The sequence below is a fragment of the Haplochromis burtoni genome, unplaced genomic scaffold (assembly GCF_018398535.1).
Source record: "Haplochromis burtoni strain Fernald_Lab_line unplaced genomic scaffold, NCSU_Asbu1 Contig_344, whole genome shotgun sequence".
Lineage (NCBI taxonomy): Eukaryota > Metazoa > Chordata > Actinopteri > Cichliformes > Cichlidae > Haplochromis > Haplochromis burtoni.
The window spans coordinates 614,285-632,056 of NW_024582705.1; the positions used below are offsets into that span (position 1 = coordinate 614,285).

The window sequence follows — 17,772 nt, forward strand, 5'->3', positions numbered from 1 at the left end:
TGTTAGTGGGCCATCTTTAATATACAGGTAACATCGGGTAACTCTTTCCTTCCACCCAGAGCATGCCTCAACTTCTTCCTGAACTCTGTGCAACATTCTTCTTTCTTCAACTTCTTTCACTTAATCCTTGCCTCTGCCTTCACTTTCTTCCTCTTCTTAATGTACAAAGGCATCCTACAGACAACCATCTGATGCTGTTTAGCGACATTCTCCTCTGACACCACCTTGCAGTCTCCTATATCTTTCAGATTGCACATTTTGCATAAGATGTGGACCCTCTGTGTGCACCTTCCTCATCTCTTATATGTCACTCTGTGTTCTTCCCTCTTCTTAAAGTGCATGTTTAGTACAGACATTTTCATCCTTTTTGCAGAATGTACTATTATCTATCCATCTGCATTTCTCTAACACCTTACCCACGAAATACCTCCGTTCCCTTTGTCTACATGTCCATAGAATTTTGCACCAATCACAATAATGTTAATAATGTTTCTTCCAGTCTAAAGTCTTTTTAAACAAACGTTATTTTTAACCGTATAGGGCACTAGCACTCGGAGTAGGTGGCTATATTCTACAATAGACTCCAAATGCTATAAAATAATATATTTTTAAACAAGTCCTCATTCCTACACAAAGTATGGCTTCCTGTTAACATACTACACCAACACAGTGTAAAAGTCTGCTGAAATGAATATCTGTCAGGTAACTCAACTCCTCTCTGATGTCATGAAGAGTAATTGAAACCTTGCTGTGAGCTGGTGAGCCGACCGGATCCCCGCCTCTCACCGGACAAAAATTCCGCTATGGGGAGAAGTTCGCCTGTGGGAACATGGCGCACGCAGTCTGGATTAACTTTCACTCAGAGAAACTTTGGAGCACCGCTGCATAGCACACAAGCCTCTCACTCTCAAGTTTATTGGTAACATATACCGCTGGATAACCTACAGTGGACTTGTACCCTGGCTTTGGATGACTGTTTTTCTCTGTCTCTCTGCTGCTGCTGCGGGATGAAAGTTTAGAGCTCCGGTCGCCGGATTTAGCAGAGATGGAAAAGCCAAGAACGAGGAAAGAGAAGGTAAGGCTAGTGGAAACAGTCGCTTTATCTTGTGGTTTCACAGAGGACACAAACCGCGGCTGCTCAGCGCCATCGGTAAGAGGCTGGGAAGAGAAAAAAAAAAGTCGCTTACACACAGACATCTCACGATGAGCTGCCATCGTGCAGGGCTTATTTTGAAACATGGAGTTCATAGACAGCTCCATCTGAGCTCTGACAGGCTCATTTATACCTGTGGATGTTGTGAAACAGATTTTTATTTACTAATACAACTAAAAACAGAATAGAATAGAATAGAATTGCATCTTTACTGCATGTATTCCTTAAATGCATACAAGGAAGACTAAAAGGGAAACGACATTATAGGAACACCATGGAATACAAAAGACATAAACAAAGGAGCTCATTAAGTTGCCAACTGTAATTTTACTGTAAGTTGTTTTTACAGCGTGAAATATATCAGAATGTAGAAAGCAAATTAAAGTTACAGTAAAGTCAGTACAAAAAACAAAAATGAAAGCGTCAAGGCACAGACACCAGTTTCAGAAGTTTCATTTACAAAGTGACAAGGATTTTTTTTTCAGAGCTACACTGTGAAATTGGCAGGACATACTTTGTTATACAGACTAAAATAAATATCTGAGAGCTTTGTAGATGAGTTATTTTAAATTTTAATGGTTTTGGTAAGTGGAATTATTCTCAGCTTTAAAATGTAAAAATTGTCACTTCTGTAGAAGTGACACAAAAACTTGGGATGATATGCAAGAGATACATTTAAGGAACAATAATTTGCAAAAAGAAAATGTAGCTTTAACTGAAGAAATTCCAAGAATAACATATTAAATGTTAAACTCAAGAAACTTTGTCTAAGGTTTTCCTATTCTTGTAGTATGATTTCTTTGGCTATACAGGTTAAGGACTCCTGTGTCCTTGCATTGGTTTCATAATGCGACAGACAGTTTTCTGCTGCGTGGAACTGTCTTGCTGAAATAAGCAATGCCATCTTTAAAAAGTGAGTAGATTCTTGCTCCCCCCAATTTTTATGTCTTTAAAATACTTGTAAAAACTAATTCTCTAAGCCTATCTAAAGGAGAAGAAAAGAGATAGAAGCGATAATGATGCCATAAAGAGTTTTAAAGTGTTTTTGTGGATATTTTGTTGACTTCAGTTACATAGGAGCTTTTCACTACTAAAGAGGCATGTGCCACTCTGTCTAGACCTCTTGCCCCTCCTTTGCCCCACCATGTAAAGAGTCTAAACTATTAGATGATTTGATAATAATCACCAGGTGTGACTGGTCAAGACCATTTTTCTTTTTTTTCTTCTCCTTTCTTATACTGTATACATATTTGTCAAAAAACATTCACAATAAAATGTGTATTTATCAAAAGCATGTTTATGTGAAAATCTTAAATAACTGATTATTTGTTTTATTCTATAAAGTGTCAGAAAATAGTGACACATTTCATATCCTTTAAATAATCTTTCTGAACAGTCCAAAAGCTCAAATATATTTTTGATATTACAACTGACTGACAAATAAAAAAAAAATAAATTACATTACACCGGAGAAACTGATACCACACATGCAGGTACACTATAGTATCACAGTTGCAACTAACTGCTAATATTCAGATTAGTCAGATTTCCAGTACCTTTCAAATATAATCTGAACTATTCCATCTTTGTTGCCGTTAGCATTAAGTTCACACATTTATACATACAGCTGCATACAGCTACAGCTTGTTTCATTGACGCCCCATCGACGATATGACACATTAAAGATCTAATGGCCAGTTTTAGGCAAACAGTTTCCTCTCTTTCAGGTACTCGTCCCATCAGTCTCTTTCTGTCTCTATATTTTTACCAGGAATGTACTCCCTGTGACCTGGGCTGAAAATGGGGCTGGGAGTAGTAAGACAGAACAAAGGGGAAGTGTGTGTTTGTGTGTAATCGTGGAAGGACTGCCACAGGATATTCATGTTGTGTTCCTGTCGTTTGGCAGTGTTGTTCCTCAAAAATAAATTCTTTGTAAACTTCTGGAATGCAACCTGACACTTTCTTCTGTAATGCGTGTGTGTGTGTTGTAGTTTTTGCTCTACAGCCAAATGCAGAAAGTACATATCAGCAGTGACACTTCTGATAACCTGTCTCCTGAGTGAGTTGGTGCTACCGTCTACACACTGGGACAGCTGTGTGTGTGTGTGTGTGTGTGTGTGTGTGTGTGTAAGCAGCAACATTATTAATAAGCTGCTACAGGAACATGAAACAAACAGATGACTCAACTCTGCTCCTCTACAAACCAGAAATGCTAATGCAAGTCATGTGGAAAAAAAGTATGGCCCATAATAATAATAGTAATATTATTATTATTATTATTATTATTGTAGAACACAGCATTCAGCAGCATTAACCATGCTTGTTCTTTCTTTTTATAATTCTACTGTCAAGAACTTTAACATTTTGTTTTGTTTTGTTGCAGTTTCTTTGCATGGTCTCACATTGGTGTGAATTTGTTGGGACATCTATTCCTGCAAAAATTGTGTCATTGTGTTAACACACCTGAATACTCCAGACCAACAAACCTCTGCTTTTAAACATGTAGACACACAAGTCTGTAATGCAAGACTGAGGTGAACCTACATGGTCAAACCTCCAGCCAACTCGAGCAGATTTTCATTTATACGGTAGTTTATATGTAAATAGCTATAGAAAGATAGAGGAGAAATTGGGCTAGAAAAAACAATCTGCATTCAGGGAAATGTAAGTAAGCTCTGGTGACTAAAATATCACAGATAGATTTAAAAACAGACATAAAAACAAGGTGATCATAACTGATCCTTTAGATGAACTGGCAGGATTGTTTTTGTATTGAGTGATTAGCCAAATAAGCACTTAACCATTTGATACATTAGACTCCAGGTTTCTATTTTCCAGTTTTCACTCATACACAAACATATCCTCTCCATTTGGAAACAAAGTATTTTACCCACAGGTGCACAACATTACAGAGAAGTTTCAGTTAAGCCAGAGCTCTGTTTAAGAACAGTGTAACACAACAATGTGTATAACACAGCTATCAGTGGAATGTGTATGAATGCAGAAGTCCACTTAGAGTAGTTTTTCTTCTTGCACTCTACTAGTTGCATTCAAGTTCAGGAACAGTTTTAGTTCAGTACAGACAATACTGTATGTGATATTCTTTATTTACCTGTGTTTTATGTAACATTCGTCATATCAGAACTAGAACCTCATAACAACCTGGCACATTAATGAAAATAATGTAATAAAAGAGAAAAACAATGAAAATTAGCATTTTCACACATTGTTGTTATGTGGAAACTTGTGTATAGCAGTGCTCTTCTAAACTGTGGCTTACACTGAGACTTTAATCAGACTTTAATCTTTACAGCACATGGGCACACAGCAGCAGCATCTTGTTTTCAAACAGGTCCCAATATATATGTAGCTGTGGTCAGAGGTTTGTAATCATGGGCATGAATCTCATGGGAACTTGGAGCTTTTAGTGATTTCTTTAAACACTGCATTTTATATAGTGGAATGGTTGCACAGCATACCTCTTTAATTACTTTAAAAAACAAGAATTGGATGCACACATTTGAATTTATTTTGTGACCGATTCTCTTCAGAATATTTCAGACAGAACTTTTAGGCAGAGCCAAGTGGCATAAGGCATCCACTTTGGCATCATCAGGTGATGCTCTTGTGAGGATGAAGTGGCGAGAATGACAATTAGCACGTCCAAGTCCAAGGCTATTGTTCTCAGCAGGACAAGGGTGAAGTCCCCACTCTGGTTCACGGATGAGTTGCTGACCAAAGTGGAGTTTGAGTATCTCAGGGTCATGAATGATGGGAGTGGCAGATTGATAGTGATGGAGAAGCCCCTGAACAAAACTTGACACTCTCAAACTTGATTGAAATTTGTAGCTGCTCGTGTGGACAAGCCACAGAGTAAAGGTTAGGCTTTCAAACTTGTACTGTACTTGCACTGTACCAGCTTTCAAACATCATGGTGGTAGTGAATCTAAATTCATCATGTTCTGGGGCTGTTTTGTTGCCAATGGTACTGATACATTGCACAAAGTGGATGAAATAATAAAAAAGGACCGAGTTTCACCTTAAATCAGCAGTTAATCAGCATTGTTCTTGACAATGACAATAAATAAATACTACTACTACTACTAGATGATTGAAACTTGGACACAAGTTTTTCTAACATGATAATAATCACAACAGGCATCAAAACTGCTCTCCTGTTTCATCCGCTCACCCCCAACTGATCGCAGCAGATGGCCACCCCTCGTTGACCCTGAGTCCTCCAGAGGTTTCTTCCTGTTAAAAGGAAGTTTTTCCTTCCCACTGTTGCCAAAATGCTTGCTCATAGGGGGTCATATGACTATTAGGGTTTTCTCTGTTTTCTTTGTATTATTGTAGGATCTTTACCTTACAATATAAAGCAGCTTGAGGCAAATGTTGTTGTGATTTGATGCTATATAAATAAAACTGAATTGAATTGAACTGAATAAAGTAGGCAACCATTAAGTTTCCAGAATCGCCCTCCCAAAGCCCGAAGCTCAACCCTATTGAAAACTCGTAGACTACACAAACAAGGTGGGTCTGTGCCATGAGACCAACAAATTTAAATCGTCTCTGAGTTCAAATTCATGTCATTAAAGTCATTAAAGATGTATGCCTTACAATCATTTCACTCTGGAAAAGAACAGTTCAATGAAATCATTAAAAGTCATTTTAAAGCCATTACAAATCACTACTATGCTTTTAATGTAAAAGTAAGTAAATGAAAAAAAAACCCATGCAGGTAGATGGCAAAGAATCAAAAATATTTTAATAAAAAAGTAAACAGGACGACTGCTTCTCAAAGTAGGAAGAGAAGCCATGCAAGTAATGAAAATGGTTTTTTCTCAACAGGTAAATTGTTCCAGTCTGATAGTCTTTAAACACAAAAGCTCTTTTACCTTATTTTTTATAAGCAGCAGGAACAAGAAACACAGCTGACTGAAGTGGCTAACGTGGTTTGGAGTTAAAAGCAAAGGATACTAAAATAAAAAAGGATAATTGACATGAATACACGTAAATATAAGTTCAAGTCAATATATTTGTGAATGCAATGCTCTCCTCAATTGTTTTGTGTTATTTTTTAAAGTTTATCATGAATATTTGAGCTGTAAAATTTTTTTATAATTCATCTAATTCCATTTGTTTACTGAGTCAGCTTACTTATAAATACATATATTTATTTCATGTTTTACTTTATCAGCAGGTATTAATTAATGAGACAGTATTCCTCAAGAAATAAATCAGTGTTAGTTCTTATGTCACTCATGTGATATATGCACACATGAGGTGAATAATCAGTACACTTCCAAAAACCTTCATTTCCTTTACTCCTCTCAATCCACTGTTGGGTGATGCATTTGCAAGTTTTAGGAATCCTTCCAGTCTGCATATTTTAAATGCGTATCCAAACAATTCAGTGTGTGTGTGTGTGTGCGTGTGTGTGTGTGTGTGTGCGTGTGTGCGTGTGTGTGTGTGAAGGGAAATAGAGAGAGATAATGAAAGCCTTCGTGTAAGCACTGGTGAAAGGACAAATTTGGAAACACCAGATCAGAGAGGGAGGCAGCATTTCAATGTTAAAGCTACAGAAAGGGAACTTCAGTGTGCACATTTTACACAAAGTTTCAGAGACGGAAACTAACAAGAAGAACAGAGCCTGTATCTTACTAAGTCTCTGACTTTCCTCCTTTCTGTCTCTGTAACTCTCGGAGGAATTCAAGCTGGTACCAGTGTGCAGAAAGAAAAAGTGCTGGCACTAGTTTGGTATCCCATTTGCTAATAACTACTGGATCATATCATGCAAATGAAACAGCTTCAGTTTGGTGTTGTGTTGGATAGAAATCTGCATGCAGGAAGTTTTTTTTTTTAAATAACTTTTGTAATAGCACTGAAAGAACATTTTCTTTTGAAACAACACGGTGAACAGCTTTTTTATTGAAACAGCTAAAAATATGTGATAGCTGGGCTCAACTTTTGTACATGTCACCCTTTGCTCCTATGCACCTCAGTTCAGTGAGATTTGAAATAGCTGCTACACCCAATAATAGTGCACCCAAATTCTAAACAAATCACCCGATGCCTTTATAAAACACACAAATACTAGCATCCAAAAATACTATATGAAATAGTTTTTTCTGGTGCTTTTGGTCACATGCTGTAGTCATCCTCCCGAATGGCCGAACTTCTCACCCCATCTCTAAGGGTGAGGCCAGTCACCCTTCGGAGGAAGCCCATTTCTGCCATCTCGTTCTTTCGGTCACTACCCACAGCTCGTGACCATAGGTGAGGGTAGGGGCGTAGATCGACCGGTAAATTGAGAGCTTTGCTTTTACACTCAGCTCTCTCTTCACCACAACAGACCGATACAGCGTCCGCATCACTGCAGCCGCTGCACCAATCCGTCTGTCGATCTCCCGCCCCCTTCTCCCATCACTCTTGAACAAGACCCCGAGAGACTTAAACTCCTCCACTTGGTGCAGGGTCTTGTCCCTGACACCGAGTTGGCACTCCACCCTTTTCCACTAAAAGGGCTATGCAATGAAAATTCTAAACTTCCTAATATTAACATCTATGTTTACCATGGTAACGTCCATCAATTTAATTCCACCTATGCAGTTCAGGGTCAGGCTCCTGCAGGGATTAAACCAGGAATGTGTGCAAACCACTCTAATACCGCAGCAATATAATAATATAAATAATTAATACAAGTTCACCAGTTGAGCAATAATTAAATGAAGCATTTAGACTATTAAAATGAACAGCATCACAGTTGTTTTGTAGAGGTGATGTCTAAAGAGCAATGATATTCATCAGTGGGAGATGGGGAAACCCAAAGCAGCTACCTTTGGAAATGAAATTTGAACCCAAAACCAAATGTCACAAATCTCAGTTCCTCTAATGGCCACTTGAGGCTGGCTCCATAAGGTAATCAATCCCAACAGGCTGTCTTGTTAAAATGCTGAAGATGCATTAAAAACATGCTTACATCCTGATATGGAAAACTGTTTTGACAGTTTGTATACTTCTCCTTTCACAACACTGCATGCTAGGTGAATCGATTTTATAACTCATCTATTTGGTTGACAATATGCTTTCATGATAATCATCATTGCTATTGGTCCTACAAATGCTACTAAAAGAGTTTCTGCCCATTAAGACAGGAAGACCTGCTGTTTCATGGTTATTGGCACATGATCAGTTTTTTTCTATGCAGGGTCTCTACCTTCAAATAATAAGTTGGCACTATATAAATATGATTGAATGAAGTAATGAATTCATTTGTTGATGGTGATAACGGTTTATTATTTCATTTGCCAAAAATTTTATGTCAAACAGTGAGTAAAATAAAGATTTCTTCTCTAGTTGCAAAACATTTAACCCTGCTCTTCCCCTTTCTCCCTTTTTCTCCTCCCTTTTGCTTCTTCTCTCCTCAGTTCTCTCTTTTTGGTTCTCGCTCCACCAGCAGGACCACCGACCCTTCTTCGCCATCGACCTCTTCTCCTGCACCTGTGATCCTTTCAGCCCAGATGGTAAAAAGAGCCGATCGACTGTCTGGCACTGGACCCCCAGCCCTTAGCAAAGCTGAATTTCTCGAGCGGGTGCGTCGCAGTAATCAGGCCTGCCAGCAGGGGGAATTTGAACTGGCTGTTCGCCTTTACAGTGAAGCCCTGACTGCCGATCCCCAAAACTGCATTTTGTACAGTAACCGCTCTGCAGCATATCTGAGACTGGGCGAGTACAGCACTGCGTTGGATGATGCAATCAAAGCACGACTCATCAACCCCAAATGGCCCAAGGTAAGAGGTTGGACCCTCGGCCAATCACACATTTCAAATGAGATTGTGGTAAAGTTGCTGTTCCTGAGACTTTCTTAAATGAATGTGAGAAGGATGTATGGCTTGTGTGTATACTGAAAAGCAAAAAAACTGCTAACTATAAACACTTAGAATCAATATGCTATCCTCTGTGAAAGCTCAGCCTCATTTTATGCGCAGGTTGTCATGTGATGGTGATCTTTGATCAAGTTCATTTTTGAACTTGGACTTTAATGATCTGCGTGCAGCTCAGAACGAAGCAGACCCTTGTTTTCTCTCTTTCCTTTCAAAATCTCGTCAGATGGTGTGTTTTTCTAGAGTTTGAATTTTTAACAGTGTGTGACAGCTGAATAGAGGTCTACTATTTAGATGCTGCAGCCTGCTTGTTGTGCTTTTTATAACATGTTGTTTATCTTGTCCTTTATAGTCTTTCTTTGTTTGGCAGCTGTTTAAAAAGGAAAGCACACACATGGATCTCAGAGATGTCCCTGTAAATATGCAAGGATTAGGAGAAACATTGTGATGACAGTGATGATAGAGAGCTGGACTATTTATGTTCACTGCTAATGTATCAGTACTATTTTTTTCCTGTTGTACAAAGATCATATTTTGGATATTGAAGAAGTATGTAACAAGTAGGTTTCTCAGCTATCACACATTTTTTCTTACTATATCACAATCCCAGCATTGTTAGTGAAGGAAACAATGGTGCTAACACCCAGCAACATGCTTCTTATGGTCTCATGTGGGGGCACTATGGCCAGAGCCACATGACCCACAGTGGGCAGCCCACTGTGGGGATAAATACTGATGGAAAATGTAGGCAGATGTTCACTAAGCAAAGAGGGGCCCACAATGTAACTTCTAAGTCCCAGAGAGCAAAACTTCTATTGGGTTTGCCCTAAAAACAAAACAGAGGCGGGGGACAAAATGTGATCACGTAAAAATTAGGGTTGAGACTATCACTCTTGTGCATCGCAGAAAGTACATTTAAGTACTTCTTTACACTTGAAGTGGCTCTCTACATCTTACAAAACAGTGAGCACTGAAGGACAGCAAATGCTCTGTGAGTCTTTTACAGCCATTCAGAGGAGGAAGTAGGCAGGCAGGAGACTGGGTTTGCCAGGCTACCTCTGTCTGGACAGCTGGGGCTCGGCCAGTTCGACTCCACTTCCTTTCTCTGTGAGAGAGAATGGACGGAAGTGGTGTGTGTGTGCGTGTGTGTGCGTGTGTGCGTGTGTGTGTGTGTGTGTGTGTGTGTGTGTGTGTGTGTGAGTGAGTGAGTGAAAACCTTGCACGGTTGTTAGTTTGTTTTTGAAACCCTGGCTAGGCCTTGGCCTGAGTTTGGCACTTAAAGACAATAACAGAAGCAGCATTCCTGTGTCTGTGCTTGTATAGTGGCGGTGTCATAGCAGTGTGCTTGCTGCAGCATTTGCTGTGGGTCAAAGGCAAGATCAAGACTAATGAACTACCAATAAGAGGGGGTCTTTCTGAAGGGGGGGTGGGTGGGGGGGAATTTATTTCTGCTTGAGTTCCTTCTTTCGGCTCTTCATCAACCCGGCCTCGGTGTCTGCTTTTTTTCTTTTCTTCTTTTCTGTGAGCCTCCCACAGCTTGCCCTAGTGCAGCCCCTGTCGACTTTTCTGTTGGCACAACAGGCTCAAACACACAGTCTCTGTATCACAAACACAAAATGAGTCGACTCCGTCATGGGAACTGAGGGGTGTAGCTGGTCAAAAGTCGCTTATATTTGTGTGCTTATCTGGATAACAACACCGTACAGAAAAGGAGGACTTCTTTGCATTTTTGATTTTGTTTTTGTCCTTTTCTCTCTCTCCTGCATTCAGTGCAAAGATTTGAGAAAGCTTTTTCTTTCTTTGTGATTCAAATGAAGTTACATCACGGACGTAAAATTGCTGCAGGAGCGAAAGCTTTTCTTGTGAAAGTGTCTCTCTTTTGTAGATCTGGCTCTTTTGCGTATGAATGTTTTCTGTCATGCCCACACGGGCTTTGTGTGTTTTTGAGAAGTTGTTAAGTGCTTTCACAGAAGCTTTTTCTTTTTCCCCCCCCTGAAAACAGGTGCATTACTTATTCAAATATCTAAGCTTATAGCAGTATGGGAAAGTTTTGCTTCACCACACAGACTGCCGTACTTTTGGGTCCCACAAGTAAAGACGTCTGCTTGGCATTGTAGCAGATTAAAGGCTAGATAACTGATCTTGGACGAGGTATCGTTTATGGATCAGCTGAGATTATGATGCTGATGGGAAATGTTTTTGCTGAAGAGTTTGTTGAGCCAAAACCAAAAATCTAAATTCATCTCTAGAAAATCAGGATGTATTGTAGGGGGTCAAAAGAGTGACTGACTTACTAATGTAGCTCAAAGAACACAGAACACTGCACAATGATGGCAGGAAAAGGGTTTTAAATAGGCAGAAAATATAAATCTGAAAACGCAGAGAGCCAGCAAGAGAAAACATGGTGAATATAAACCTTCCCATCAGTCTGGGATGTCCATCATTCTAGTGAGAACGATTATTCAGTTTAAAATATTCAAGACAGTTGCCAATCTTTCCAGGAGTGAATGTTCTGATAACTTCACCCAAAGGTCAGACTGTGAAAAGCAAGCAAGTAGCTAATACATTTGTTATTGTGCACAATGTACTTTTTAAAATACTACTTACAGTATGTGCCCTTTTTGTGCTTGAGCACGTACCCTCCAAAATATCAGTGACTGTTGAACTGCTGTCCGTCCAGTTATCGTGACTAATTATTTTAGGGTAAAGCATTCTTTGCTTGTAAATATAGCATATAATCATTCCAGATCAATCTGTCACTAAATGTAGTCCCAAACAAATGTTCTTTTTCCTTGCATTTGAAAATGTTAGTGCAGGTGTTTGTGAGACATTTTAAGCTTTACATTAACAGTAAGAATCGATAGTGATTGTACAAAACCCAGAAATGTGGAAAAGATAAGTTACCTAGTTTTGGTTTGCTTAAGAAATCAGCTCAGAAATCTGAACTTTAAATATCATAAAAGATTTTTTTTTTTTTTGAAGATTTTTAAATACCGCTGCAGTGTAGTTACTGGGAACTGCGAAGTCATTTAAAATGCAATGACTTTGAAGGCCATTTGAGTGTGTGTGAGACACTCCATAGGCCTTGAAAATAATAGATTAGTGAAAAACTAGTAATCAGATCTATCTGATGATATAATTAATCAATGATTGCACTATTAATGTTATAAATATACTACTAATAATCAATATTACATGTACTGCTTGTAATACTCCCTCTCTTTATTACACTATACACTGAATACACTTTATACACTGGATTTGTGGCAGAAATCTGAAAAGAAGAATATGTCAAATTAAACCAATGCTTTCTGTGTCCCTAAAAATCCTCTAAAGTAAGCAAGAATTTAGATTTTTGTTAGTTTGGTTATACCAGCCCTTTAATTATTTGGGTATAAGTTTGATGTTACAATCCGTAACTGTTCCTACATACTCCAGCAGTTCAATGTAGGAATCAGTGGAGATGATCAGTAAGGATTCAGTGGGTTCTCTGCTCTGAAGTAGGAGCCAACCAGATGGCAGCCAGCTATGGCTGTTTATACAGAAGGCCGTGGAGCTGGCCCCGCACTGCTCAGGCTTCCCCTGTCATTAAGAAACTACTCTGCAACCACATGGGGCAAAAATATTACCAGCATACGTGCAGAGAAAGCACAGCCCTGTTTCTTTAAGTAGGTCTTGGGGCTTAAAATGTCCTGTTTAGGAAGCTTCCCCACATGACAGAGGCTATATTATAATGTGATCTAAACAAGGCAAAACATTCAATTTCCGCATGTTTGGGTTCCTCCCTGGTTGGGTGAGTTTAAGGTCCTATGACCGACGTTGTGTTGATGTGATTTTAATGTCCTCTGCTGGTTTTGTGCTATAAGTGAATCTGTGTCACGGAGAACTCAGCGTGGGTCAGTAGGGTAATCCAGGACTTACTGCAGAGCATGTGAGGTGAAGGAGGAGTCAGTCTACAGCAGGGAAACATTTCATTGTGTATGCCCCACTGTACATTGAACCACACTGTTGTTTTCTTTGTGTATCAATTTGATCATTTTCATCCACCAAAGACACTGGTGGTATTGTCCATTGTATTCAAGCATATAGTTTTTCAGACCAGTTTCAAAAAGTCATCTAGATCTGAAATTCTGATTCAATTAATCAATCAAAAACAAAGGTGACAGTGAAAAGAAGCAGTGTAAAAATGTTTTTCACTATTTTTGACATTTAATATACAAAACAATTAATTGGAAAAGCAATCAAGAGTGTAATGTAAATAATTGATAATGAAAATAACTGTCAGAAAAATAAACAAACCGTTTGATTTTTGTTGTATTTCTATTCATTTTGCTTTAATTTTTCAGCAGTTTTAGTCTCTAAATGAAATACTGAATTTTCATTATGTCAATACGTACTACAAGTTAAGTAAATAAGAATAGCTCATTATGCTTTAAATTCATTATTTGTTTCTTTTGTTAAGAAAATAAATATGTTAAGAATTTCATTGTTAAAAAGGTTTTAACAATGCTAAGAAATAAATCAGTACGTCATTTAAAAAATGATTTATTTCACATGAATTCTTAGTACAAACAGTACATTTCAGTAGTAAAAGAAAGATACAGGCAAAAGGACTGAGATCATTTTTACATTTCAAGTTTTTGCAGCAACCACTAGAGAGCAGCAATGATATGTCAGGAAACTCCCCAGTCACAACCTCTTGGACAACAGTAAAGGACTGTCTGCCTATGTCTCTATTTAAATAATCATACTAGCTCCCCCCCCCCCCCCCCTTTATCGTTATCAGCAGATAAAGGCCAGATGGAGCTACTTTGCATCTTTTCATGAAAATCAAATGTGATAACATATTTGGAGAAAAAGCACACACCAGCAGTACTATATCACCTGCTGCTTACGGTGTGCCACACACACACCCATACTCATACATATCCTGCAGACTGTAATGATTTTTAATTTTGCCTAGAAGAGCAGTGGGCCTAATTGCCTGGCATTAATTGGGAGATATGCTTCTACTTCTCGACTTGCAGCATTGGTTTATATACACTCTAGACTTGACCATAGCTTGCTGTCTCAGCAATCCTGCTTAGCTACTGCAGTTTGTTAACGCGTCCTTTATCCTCTCTCTGCGTACATCTCCCTTGCACACAGTTGGGTGCCTCGGCTGTCTGTGCAAAGAGAATTTCAGTGAAAGAAAAAGATAAGAGCAGTGGGAGATAATGAAAGAGTGACTCAGTTGGACTTGAACACAGCATGGTGTGACTGCTATCAGACTGTGAGCAAGTAAAAAAGAACATCTCAAGATCACGATTTTGGTCTCAGCTGTTTTTAAGCAACAGGGGTCTTATTTCTGTAGATCATTTCTATTGATTATGATAATATTCTGTGCGAGTTAATTTTTGGGAAGGACATTAAGACAGCTGGAAAAATGGATCTAGTTTGCTTTCTTTATTTGCAAAGGCAGAAAAATTAGATGTGCCCATGAGGCACATCTGGGTCTTCAAAAAAACAAAAAAACAAAGACAAACTGCAATTATTTAATGATTGAAAAAAAAAAGAAGAGGAAAGATCACCCGAATCCAAACTGGGAGCTGGTTCCACAGAAGAGGGGACAAAAAGCTGAAGGCTCTGCCTCCCATTCTACTTTAAATACTCTTGGAGCAAAAAAAAAAAAAAAATCAGCCAGCAGTCTGACCAAAGTCCTCTATTTGGGCAGTATGGTGTTATGAGGTCTTTAAGATAAGATGGGCCTGATTATTCAAGATATGGTATGTGAGGTGAAGTATTTTTAAATTCAATTCTGCATTTAACAGAGTGCCAATGAGGAGAAGCCAATTCTTTCTAGCATGCTGATGATTGCTAATTAGCATTATACACAATGTAAAATTGAATAGAAACTGATGGAAATATTATTAGCTTTTGGCTATTTTGAAATAAACAACAGTGTTCTACCTGTTGCAGTGTTGGCCTATGCTAAGCTATGCTTGTTTAGCATGTGGCTAAAATGTAACTTAATCTTATTCCTAACCCAAAGCTCTTTGCCAACCTGATTGAAGTAAAGACGCTAAAGTTACAAGATTACCACAGTGATTATTCTCTGGGGATAAATCACTGTGATAAACTGATAAATCACTTTTTTGTGTGTAAAATCTAATGACAGTCCACCTAGTGTATCTTGTTGTTGTTCATTCTCTCTCTCTTTCTCTCTCTCAAAAAATGCTTAACTATGTTTCACTGAAGTACGGCTTTGCTTCGGGATTTGTCATCCTTGCCACAGATGTTGCGATTTTCTTCTTACATTCTGAACATTTGGAATTAAGCAGCCTTGGAGTAATGGAGCAGAAAAAAAGAAAACCTGAGAGAAAAGAGAAGAGAGATAAACAGCAAGAGTGAATGACTCACTAATGACAGGTTGTATGTTGCTATTTCCAGGCAGAGGCCGAGGTTAATGAACAATCAGATCTTTGGGACTCCTGTGATGTCTGTGTGGGAGTCTCTGGAGGCAACCGGGTTTGAGCTTCAAAGAGAGCACTTCTTGTAAATGTGATAGGAATGTGTACAATATAAGCAACATTCGTATCCTGGCAGGAAGTCTCCTTTTTTTATAGTACACATAATACAGTTCAAAACTGCTCAATTAGTCAGTCTCGGACTCTTCATCTCTTCATGTGTGAAAATGTTAGTTATCGTTCTCTCACTCTGGACGACACCACGGGGAAAGCGACATATGAGGATGAATCATGCAGATCAAAATGCAAATAATGCTTACAACAAAAAATACTACGTGAATAAAAGTAATAATAAATAATAATAATGCTAATTGTATTGTGCAGCTGAGGTTAATGAGGTTGATGCAATTAGCATTTTGGGTGTTTGTTAACAGCAGTTCAGCTGCAAGAGCTAGAGGAACTAAACACTAAAATAATTACCTACAGATTTTCTAGACAAAAAAACCCTTCATATTATTGTAGTTTTTGCAAGTAGGGTACCAGAAATCTGTCCGAATTGAAATAAAACAACATTTATGTCCTTTTGTTTCATCATATTACTGGCCACAAAACACCTGCATTCCACTAATGCATGCTGATGGATGATCAATCTGTCAGTCAATGTGTAAAACCTTATGCATACTTTCCTCGCATTAAATCAAATACAATTATAAGCTCATCTGTTTGGCAGGGCCCCAGTGACACTGCCAGGCTGCCAAGCATGGGAGCTTCACTGGGCATATGTACCACCAACTGTCTGTCTGCGCTGGCACCCGTGTAGCGTATCAATAAAAACAGAAAGATCATACCGTCTACATGATCATGTAATAAACATGATCATGTAGACTGTATGATCTTTCTTAGGAGGAGAATGTCGAAGTCTTGCATGACACAATGTGCAGGCATCAAAGGATTAATAAATGTGGAGCTCAACAGTTTCATAGCCAGACAGGGTTAATTCTCTTTTGTATGTTCCAGCTTATCTTCAACTCAAAAAAATTAAATTGTATATTAATGAAACTCTTGAAAAGCTGCATGTGCCTTTATTTTACACAGGAAGCCTGGAGACATGTTACCTGACTGAAATGTGGAGTCGTCCAGCCGATAATAAATGAAACTGTTCCAGCACCGGAGTGTTGAAAATGCAGGGATGCTTTGTTCACTCCATCATCCAGCATTAATTGCTGAATAACAGTGTTCGAGCCAAAGGTGTGAATTTCTGTAGAATGCTATCAGTACTTACTCCTCTCTGAAGCTTTTGCTTCTGTAATATTCAGAGGCAATTGAGGAGTGTTTTGTCAGTTGGCTAAATATGACCTTCACAAGTGTCCTGAGGGACGAGAGCAGGCTCAGTGTGCACCACTCCAGTGACACGCCTGTCAGGCACAAGCTGCTAATATAGTCAAATATCAGACGAGCTGAGGTTACCTGTTGGGGTGTGTGTGTGTGTGTGTGTGTGTGTGTGTGTGTGTGTGTGTGTGTGTGTGTGTGTGTGTGACTGTGTGTGTGTGTGTGTGTGTGTGTGGTGAGAACAGCATGTAGTTCAACTTGGAAACTACCACCCATTGCATAAGGCCATGAACAAATTCAAATTAGCCTATTAGTTAGCACTAGACACGCACGCACACACACTCAACACCACACCCAACACAACAATATACACAACAAACACACACACACACACACACACACACACCTTTCTTATCTTTTCTGTTGACTACATAGTGTAATTTATTTTCTCATGGACACATGCAAGGCTGAGCGTTGTTAGCTTGCCCAGTGGTGCATGCAGTCACTACAATCTGTGTAAATCTCCTACACTCAGGAATATATTTATGTAAACATTTTTCTCAATTTTCTACTTGTGAAATTGGAGCAACAACGATCGCTATTTTAATGACAAAAGAATCCATATTTATCAACATCATTTTCCCCACTCAGATTTCAGATTTTTTTATACCTCTTTTGAAGACAAAAAACATACATACAATTTAGAATTCAAATAATAATGCTAATCAATTCATTTATGCATTATTAATTTAGAATAATTAACTTAAATTCATGCTAATGTATGGTGTAAATTGCTAAATATTTTTTGGGGAAAGCAATCATTTGACTATTATCATTTAATGATCTCTTTTGTAAAAATATTTAGAAGTGCATTAATTGACTTTGAATGTGATTTGCAAATGCCTGAAAATTGTTTAAAATATTATCATTATAATATGCGAATATCCTATGACTTTGT

General features: G+C 38.5%; 1 protein-coding gene across 1 annotated transcript; it reads left to right on the plus strand.

Moving 5' to 3' along the window:
- Positions 1 to 776: 776 nt before the first annotated feature.
- On the plus strand, positions 777 to 10,450 carry LOC102311772 (tetratricopeptide repeat protein 28). Its single transcript, XM_005946325.3, has 2 exons — positions 777 to 1,075; positions 8,584 to 10,450. Exons 1-2 carry the CDS (start codon positions 1,046 to 1,048, stop codon positions 9,022 to 9,024), a joined length of 471 nt encoding a protein of 156 aa, XP_005946387.3. The 5' UTR covers positions 777 to 1,045; the 3' UTR covers positions 9,025 to 10,450.
- The last annotated feature ends 7,322 nt before the right edge of the window (positions 10,451 to 17,772 follow it).